Source organism: Musca vetustissima, unplaced genomic scaffold (assembly GCF_032173495.1).
Source record: "Musca vetustissima isolate MV318-11 ecotype Yass unplaced genomic scaffold, APGP_CSIRO_Mvet_v1 utg61444, whole genome shotgun sequence".
In the NCBI taxonomy this organism is placed as follows: domain Eukaryota; kingdom Metazoa; phylum Arthropoda; class Insecta; order Diptera; family Muscidae; genus Musca; species Musca vetustissima.
In genome coordinates this window covers 180,310-190,291 of record NW_026877454.1, presented here as the reverse complement: position 1 = coordinate 190,291, position 9,982 = coordinate 180,310, and the positions used below count along the sequence as shown (strand labels likewise).

At 38.2% G+C, this 9,982-nt stretch overlaps 1 protein-coding gene across 1 annotated transcript; it reads left to right on the top strand.

Annotated features, from left to right (window-relative positions):
* Positions 1-4,669: 4,669 nt before the first annotated feature.
* LOC133322052 (uncharacterized) lies at positions 4,670-6,481 on the top strand. The gene has a single exon (XM_061531118.1). It carries the CDS (start codon positions 4,670-4,672, stop codon positions 6,479-6,481), a length of 1,812 nt encoding a protein of 603 aa, XP_061387102.1.
* The last annotated feature ends 3,501 nt before the right edge of the window (positions 6,482-9,982 follow it).

Below are 9,982 nucleotides of genomic sequence, written 5' to 3'. Positions count from 1 at the left end.
TGTAAAAATTAGTAGATTCTTGCAGTACAGGAACAGAACAATTATTTCACAAAAAAGAAAAAAAAATGCTCCTGTAGAAAAATTGTGTAAAGAGAGGATTACATTTCTATGCAAATCCGGCGAACCCTATTAACCTGTTAATTAATTTTCTTTTATTTCCTTAGAATTCACTGCGTTCAGCTGCCTCCTTTTTGGATCTATCTGCTTCAGACTTTAGTTAAGCTTTAAGTGCATCCGTGCATTAGTTAAGCTTTAAGTGCACCCTTTTATCTCTTATCTATGATCAGCCGTTATTCTACGCCTTTGTCCACTTCTAGTTACCTCTGCAGGATTTCTACAATTAGACAACTTTTTGAAGACAACACAGTACCCAATATCGGGGATTAATGTGACGCCTTGCTTTGCCCCCATAAAAATATCATCTGCAACCTCGATTTATTCTGCAATATCTTCATGTCTCCTCAACCTTAGTTTCTTCATCTATCCTAGCCTTTTCATTTTATTGCTACTCTTGAACTGCAGGAGTCCTGCTTTTCAAAAACATCTGGTTCCAAATGATGTGGTTTCTTCAGCGGTCTTCCTACCATTGAACTTTTACTAATCAGGATCAGTGGACTGTCTTTATATCTGCTGCTTATAAACACATTCCCTCTACAGTGGGTGCCGACCGGTGGCACCAAATATTTGAAGGTTTTCACTACTTCTTTCAGCTCCTTCCTTCAATCTATCAAAGAATATTTGAAACATTATATTTCATTTGAGGATAGCTTTAACTGGGACAAGGTCACCAGTTAAAGTTGGAAAGTACCTCTCGGAACCCTTCAATACCGAACGAGGATTTAGACAAGGTGACAGTTTGTCGTTAAATAAAACTAATGACATAAGTTTTGAAATACGTAGACAGTCAGTGTTGGCCAAATGATGCTACTGTGGTCTCAGTAAGCCATTTAGAAATAAGGCCAGCGCCTGCCAAATCAAACTTGCTCTCTACAAGACGCTGATACTATCCGTGCTGCTTATGGATCAGAAGCATGGGTGCAGATGAGGTAGCTCTTGGAGTGTTTGATAGAAAAATTCTCAAAAACATCTACGGGCCGAGCTGCGTCTACGGTGAATATCGACGTCGAATGAACCGAGCTTTACAATCTATACATCGATATATTAAGTCGTATCGAGCTGCAGCGTTGTGCGAATGAATGAAGATGCTCCAGCTCAAAATGCATATAATAAACGAGCCTACTGACGGTTCATGCAGAAGGGGAAGGTCACAAATTCAATGGAAAGATCAAATGGATGATGACATATCAAAGCATGATTTTTCAAATTGGAAAAACTGCGCAGAGGATCGACGCGACTGGAAATATGTTTTTTTAAGTTCAGCTTATGGGACAAATGTTCTGCCTCGAGCCAGCTAAGTATGGGATTTTGAAGACAGTCTGCAGGCTGCAGCAAAGGCTTGCTTCTGATGAAAATAATGAGACGAATACGAACTATGTATCACAACTTATTCAATCTTTACGTAGGAGTTCATGAATGTATGAAAAATAGTAACTCTATAGTTTCAGATATTCGACTTTCTTCAGAGAAAGAAAAGGCTGATCATTTAATTGAAACTAAACCCATACAGGATCAGGATGCAGTTCAAAGTTAAGAAAACTCAATAGAATCGGCAGAGAACAAGTTTTTGTTTTACATGCTCCGAATTTTTGGTGGTGAACATATTTAAATGTACACTTGTGTACTTTCGAATGGACCATTATGGAATACTAGCATTCAAGCGCTATATATAATAGATCTATCAACACTTTGTCGAACCAAAAACATTTTTTCTTTGTTAAGTCATTGATCTTATAATAAATTAGGTATGTTAATAGATTACAATGTCCTTATATGAAGAAAATTCACACCATTCTCACTATATTATTCATAGAGCAATCATAACGATGAATTTTCCATAATGGATACGGAATCAATCAAGCATATTGTACGTGTGACCACAAAACCATAATTCCAAATTGCGGTTTAGTTACATACATAACTATTGGATGGGGATTTCACTTCGGGGGGAAACTCTCACCTTTGGCGTTCGTCAATAATTACTAAAATACGAGTATGAATTTTATACCCAAAACAAATTACAAAAACAACAAATATAGGAAAATACCCACACATGCCTGTCGTAACATGTCAGGGAAATTCCCTAAAATATAAAATTTTTCATTATACCCAATGATATTAAGCAACGTCGTATCAGTTCAACACATTGCTCGAATGCAAAGCAAACAGTAATCGGAAGAATATAAGTGTGATTTTTTTTTTCGTACGAATCTAAGAGAACAAACTGTACTGTACTGTATAATATTATACAGAGAAATTACGTAAAGCAAAAAAAAAAAACATGAAGGCCAGTAAGAATTTGCAAATGAAAATACCAGGATTTAAAAAGTTTCGGATAATTGGTATGTAGTAATAAATATGTATATTATGATCGAATCGGCCAGCAATTTGTAGGGTATATAGTCTCTACAAATTGATGGCTGAAGAAAATGAAATATCAAAATGTTCACGTAGCGAACATCGGTTTCGTATAATAAAATAATAGTAAAAATCTTGTTGTGGGTCTCTTGTGTAAAGTATGGAATATAGTTAGTTAAACAGGAATCGATTTTCGTATACAGTTCACTTGAGATAATATACTTTGTTCTTGTTGAATATTTGTACACTAGAATAATATAGAAGTTTTCGATTGTAATCTACACTACAGACTGATAAACATATGGTCTGTTCCCGTACTGCAAAAATCTACTAGATTTTCTTCGATATCATAAAGGAAAATTCGTTATCGTAGTAAAAAGTAGTAGATTCTTGCAGTACTGCAAGAATATCCTAGTTTTTACTACGATAAAAAAATTTTCCTTTATGTTTAAGTAAGAATCGCCTTTATATGCATTGTTGGGAAATGCACCCTTTGAACGCTCGTGTTCATTGTGTTTGTTTGCATACTCATTAGAAAACTTCATACTCCTTATTGTTACAACATTGAACTGTCAGTTTTTAATGAGTATTGTTTGGCGCCAATGTCACTTTGCAGCATTGTTGTTATTGTTCATCTCCTTCTCGTATCGATCGCTACTCGTAACACAGGTAATCTGTTCTTTCTCCTTTTCTTCCCCTATTATTATTTATATTTAATATTTCAATAAAACTCTAAATCAGAAAACTAAAACGTTCGTGTTTTATTTTCTATATTTTTCGAAACGCAATTTCGGCGCCTTTACATTTCGGTCCTATCGAACCGGATTCGAGCTTTGGAAGCAGAATTCTAATTGGCTTTTATTTGTTTTCATTTCCACAAAATAAACAACAACACAACAACATCACCATCCCTATACATCATCATCACACATCATTATCATCATCAACAAAAAATACAACAACAACAAAGGTCACTACAACGCGTCGCTAATCCCAATTTTTTCGTTTGTCGCCCTTAATTTTTCGCTTGTCTATTATTGAACAGTGGTAACAAAAAACAAATATTTTTTATTGCGAATATATATTGTGGTAATTGTGAGAAAAATTGCTTAAAAAGGTGTTTTTTAATTTATGTGTGTGATCAATATTATTAATAAAATTTAATTAACGTTTGTGTTAAATTTTGATAATTTTATTAATAACATCGACCTAATTTTAATAATAAATATTAAATTCCAAAATATTCTTTACTGTGTTGTTCGCACTGTGTTGTGCGAATAATAATAGAAAAATAAACGTGCCCTTTCCCTTTAATATTCGCATATATCCCTGTTCAATAATACACAATAATATACACGTATATACGCTAGCGACATATTTACGTCGTACGGTCGCTTGTCTGTTTACTGCAGTATCATACACACACATAACTACTAATATCGTAATAGGCAGCCGTCGCTTGCCTACGATAAACATAATTTCGTTTTTTCGTTTTTTTTTGTTTGCGTGTACGCTACACTAATCGGGTCGGTCGATTGTGGCGTGTTGGCACGTTTGGAACAAAGTAATATTTTTTTTTTTTTGTAAATTGATTAGTAGTGTGTGTATGAACAAATTGAAAGCTACTTTTGGACATTTTAGCTTATCGTTTACCCTACAGTCCGCAATTACGACAGTGTTCATCGGTTTGTAAAAATTATTATTTTTATTGTAATTTGAAATAAAAATAGTAATTTTTTACCGTTTTCATTAAAAATTTGTGTCGTATATATCGAATTATTTATTAATTTTCTTGATATTTCATACATTTATATATTATATTTGTGGAGTTTTTGAGATTTTGTCGAAAATCTGTACTTTTGGTGAATTTTATTCAACTTTCGAGACGGAAGTAGGTTTGTTTCTGCAAACTATTGAATCTTTTCGGATATTTTTTGGTAAATTTTCGAATTCTTATCGATTTTCTAAGGAAATCTTAGCAAATTTTGCTGTTTTTTGGGGAAGAAATTTATTTTGTCGTAGCGATTTCAACTTGTTGTCAGCTTTTTATTGGAAAAGCTTTGGTTTAAATCATAACTAAATAATTTTTTCTTTTGGAATATTTTATCGTGTTCGTGCGATTAAAAAGAAAATTGTAATTATGCCTTCTACTCCTCTAAATACCTACATCAGAGTTTCGGACGCTCTAGTCAAAATGTGTGATAAACTTCGGGAAGATGATGTAGATATTTTTGTCTTAGAAGTTAGAAGTGCCGAATTAAGTAAAAAATGGGCAAACGTGGAAAATTCTTTTGAAAAATGTATTTTCTTTTTGGAATCGTCTGAGGATTCGTGTCAAGAAGATATTGAGTCTGTAGAATCAAAGCAGGAGGTCGTTTATGACATGTATATGGATTGTCTGGCAATGATAAACCGTGCCTTGCACAAACTTCGGCAAGGAAACGTTGAATTAAATCGGGATCCGTCTGATATTCCTCAAGAAGTCCAGACACAGTCTGCACCTCCTAAGGAAGTCCAGGCTAGCGATACTGATTTAAATAAAACGAACTCGTCCACCCACACTTGTCGAAATGTGGGTAATCAGGCCGCTAGCTCCCCAATAGCAGGTATTGGGAATCCTAGAGGTAATTCGAGTTTTATTGTCGATCCTCCGAATACAGATATGGTTCATAATCTGGTGTTGCCTCCTTGTGATACGGATGTCTTCGAGGGCGATTTTCTTTCGTGGCCAACCTTTAGAGATCTTTTTAGCGCGGTCTATATAAACAATTCTCGATTGAGTGATATCGAGCATCTTTGTCATTTGACACGAAATACTAGAGGGGAAGCTCGCGAGATTGTTTCTAAATTCCCCTTAACGAACCGTAGTTTTGCTCTGGCGTGGAACGCGTTGAAAGCCACATATGATAATCCTCGGTTGTTAATTCATAATCAGTTTAAATTATTATTCGCTCTTCCGGTACTTGAAGTTGAAACAAGTTCGGGTCTTAAACAAATCCAGCGTGGTATCAATGGTTGCTTGTCCGCAATGTCCATTTACGACGTTCGTACGGATAATTGGGATCCGTTCTTAGTTTTTATTTGTCTTCAAAGGCTTCCGAAAATTACACAGACATTGTGGGAGCAAAGTGTTAAAGACAAGTCATCTGTTTCGCTTTGGGAAGACCTCGATAGGTTTTTAACGGAACGGATTCAAACACTCATGTGTCTCCATGGTATGCGAGGAAATGACTCAGTCAAAAAATCTGGCGATAAAAAACTTCAAACCCATGTCATGAAACCATATCCTTATCGTAATTCCCCATCTTCTCCTAAGAATGAATGTATTCTTTGCCCAAAACAGTCCCATCAGCTTTTTGAATGTCCTCGATTTAAAAGTATGTCGCTATCGGCTAGATTTTCCACAGTGAAACGTCGTAGATTGTGTGTGAATTGTTTGCGTAGGGGGCACGAGGTGAAAACTTGTATTAGTCAGCATCGGTGTTCGAAATGTAGGCGTAGCCATCACACATTATTGCATCGTAGTGACACATCATCCAATAATTCAATTTCTTCGGTTGGTTCGGTAAACCGAATCTCTACAAATTCACCAAATCCTGCCCCTAACAATCCTTCTGTCCCATCCACATCTAGTACTGTTTCTCGGCAAGTTTTCCACACGGCTCAGAATAAATCCGTTCTATTGGGGACAGCTATTGTAAATATCGTCCATTGTGGTGTTTCGTATCCCGCTAGGGCTTTAATAGATCCAGCATCAGAATCATCGTTTCTGACCCAAGACTTGCAGAATAGGTTGAAACTCCCTGTAAGTTCAACAGATGTCACTGTTTCTGGGGTGAATTGTGCAATTTCGGCCAATTCTAGTAAAATATGCTCGTTGCAAATTGGAAGTCGTTGCGATCTTTCAGTGGTTTTAGAAACTCGTGCAGTGGTTTTGCCGTCCATTTCGGGGAATTTGCCCTCGTTTAATGTTTCGTCGGATGCCAAGTATTCGTTTGGCAGATGATGATTTGTTTAATTCACGTCCTGTGGAACTTCTTTTGGGTGCAGACTTGTATCCAAAAATTTTGTTGGAAGGTTGTCAGTCAATTCTTTCTGGGACTTTGCTGGCTCAAAATTCAGTTTTTGGGTGGCTTGTAACTGGGCCTATCCCATCGTCGGAGATTCGTGCCTTTGCCACTACAGTTTTCAGCAAAAATTATAATAGAAATTACATGGTTAGATCGAATAGATTGGGACGATCCTCACTTGCCCGCTACTAATTGGAGTAGCGTAATTCGGGGTAACATAATTCGCCTGATAAAAATGTGTTTGTGCATCTTTTATCGAATATAACTATTGCAGCTCCCTTAAAATCAATTCCACTTTCGCAACTCAAAGTTTCTGCCCTCTGGACTTTTGAAAATTATTGTGAAGAAAACAATCCCCTTCTTAGACCTTAACTACAACTGGTGTAGATTTCGTTGATCCTTTGAAGGTAAATTCGTTCACATGTCCGTTTGTCTAGTTTACCAAAGGATATGTTTGTGTATTCCTGCGTTTATCTACCAAACTGATTTATTCCAATCGAGATTTTTGAAATATGTATGTCGTAATTTGGGGTCAATTAATTGTGAAAGTCGTGATTAAATTTCGCGGCTGTGCTACTCAGGAACTATCGTGGTATTTTATTCCAGCTTGTGTTCTACATATGGGTGGACTCTGGGAAGCAGGAATAAAAAGTTTTCCCTCCTGAACCTGTCGTAATTGACTAACCTATATCGCTTGTGAATAGGTTTCGTAAAGTTCAAGAGCTTGCTAATTTGTTTTGAAGTCGTTGTAATTCATAACGAGAAATTGCACGGTAATGGTTGTCACGTCAGAATCGTTGACGTTCGGTCGACAACGGGCATTGTAAAGCGGCCTATTTCTAAATTGATTGCACAGAAACATAAACGGAGTCCGTTACTGCGGATCCGAATCTATAGTTAACAATTTCTTAAGAAAGTAAAATCGAAATCCGTCTCTGCGGATTTAAGCAATACTAGACCCGTATCTTCGGGTTCAAAGTATAGAATCCATAACTGTGGGTTCAATCGTGATGACTCCCTTGGAATTCACGCCATGTTCGTATGGTTGAATCAGGGAGAACGTCCGTTACTGCGGGCGACTCGTATGTTGCACTTTAGATTTGTTACTTGAATTTTGAGAAAAAAACTTGAATTAAATTGCTCACACACTGCACCGCCTACCATATTATTATATATAACTTTATGTAACTATATAAATGGAATATCTGTGTTACAACATAAATAATGTTGCAAGGTGGGCGCCAATGTTTAAGTAAGAATCGCCTTTATATGCATTGTTGGGAAATGCATCCTTTGAACGCTCGTGTTCATTGTGTTTGTTTGCATACTCATTAGAAAACTTCATACTCCTTATTGTTACAACATTGAACTGTCAGTTTTTAATGAGTATTGTTTGGCGCCAATGTCACTTTGCAGCATTGTTGTTATTGTTCATCTCCTTCTCGTATCGATCGCTACTCGTAACACAGGTAATCTGTTCTTTCTCCTTTTCTTCCCCTGTTATTATTTATATTTAATATTTCAATAAAACTCTAAATCAGAAAACTAAAACGTTCGTGTTTTATTTTCTATATTTTTCGAAACGCAATTTCGGCGCCTTTACACTTTATGATATCGAGTCCATTTTCGCCAGCTGCATTCGTCGTAGATACTTCCCGCGTACTTGGAAGTGTGCCCGAGTTGTGGTCTTACTTAAGTCGCCGGATCGGGTTAGCAGTGATCCTCGCTCGTATCGGGGCATAAGTCTTCTTCCAGTGATTGGAAAAGTGCTGGAGAGGATTATGTTGGCACGGCTTAAGGATTGCTACAGCGAAGGTACGTCCTTGTATCAGTTCGGTTTTACCGAGGGTAGAGGTACTGAGGACGCATGGCGGCATGTGCATGATAGCCTGAGGCGCATTTGATTTTAAAGGCTCATTTGACTTCCTTTTATGGGATAGCGTGCTCACAAGGTTGTCAGGGAGTGTAGGGTGTAGAGAGATCGCTCTTTGGGCAAGTTATTTCCGGGATAGGAAGACTTGTGTCGTGGGAGCCAGTGCTTCGGTCTGGAGGGATGTGCAGCGTGGTTGCCCGCAGGGTTCCATTTGTGGTCCATGTATATGGAATCTTATGATGGATCTTCTGTTGCGGGGGTAGCTGCCTCCTTCAAGGTCTGTGCATATGCGGTTGATTTGCTCATCATGATTGAAGGGGATAGTCGCCTTGAACTGGAAAATCTTGGTGAGCAAGCTATGCAGATTGTGCAGGCTTGGAGTGACCGAGTTGGAGGGAAGGTGGCTACCGAAAAAACGGTGCTGAAAGGCAGGTTGGCACGCAGTCGTCCTCCCTGCATTCGTGCCGGGGAACGCGGCATAAGGTATTCGTGTACTGTCAAATATCTCGGGATAACGAGAAGCTGACAACGGTCGTTGGGACCATCAGGCGTGTTTTGCGGACTGATTGGGGCTTGAGTAGGCTTTCTGTGCGTATCATATATGGTGGGCTTTTTGTTGCTTGCGCAACTTATGGTGCACCCATATGTGGTACAGAACTGTCTCGTCTGTCTTTGGGCAGAGAAAGCTCCTTTCTTGTCAGCGGGTCGTCATGTTAGCATGCTTGCCAGTGTGTCGCACTGTTTCCACAGAGGCGTTACAAGTGCTGCTTGGCGCCGCGCCGCTTGATCTTGAAGTGAGATGTTGGGTTATCATGTATAAGCTTAAGTGTGGCTTGCAATTGGATGAGGATGATTGACTCAGGCCTTCTGATTTGGTGGATGGAGTGAGTAGGCGGTAAGCACTATCCTACGGGACTGTGTTGTTGATAGTTGGAGGACAAGGTTTACGAACAGTGACAAAGGGAGGGGAGTGACGCAACGTTCGTAGTGGACCGGCCAGACTTTCGCTTCGGCTTAAGTACTGGTTTCTTACTGACGGGGCATGGTTCTCTCAAGGCGTTTCTGCATAAAAGAGGTCTGTCCCAGGCGGATTTATGTGGGTGCGGGATGACTGAGGACTGGAGGCTTATACTATGATGACATTAGAGATTTAGCAAGTATGGATATATGGAAAGGAGGGGCGGGGTGGGATTTTAGCAGGGCTCTTGAAGACGATCGGACCTTTAGTTGTTTAAGTAGTTTTGCTCGTGAATCATTTTGAAAATTATTCGACAATACTAATTTCCTTTTTTCTCTCTCTCTCTCTCTTTATTACAGATATACGAAAATATATAATCATCAAGGACCATGAAATGTTAGAAAATGATCCCGATTTATTTTCTCGATATTTTAATTCCCTCAATGATAAGAAAAATGTTATCACCTCGATAAACAGATACCAAGAGAATGTCCTGCATATAGCATGCAAAAATAATAAATGCTATTTATTGATAAGACCCCTAATAGACCACGGTTGCAGTCTAATTAAACAGGATTGCCGCGGTCGTACACCATTTCATGTCGC

Coding starts and splice junctions, on each gene's coding strand:
- LOC133322052 (XM_061531118.1), top strand. CDS start 4,670: ATGTGTGATAAACTTCGGGAAGATGATGTAGATATTTTTGTCTTAGAA.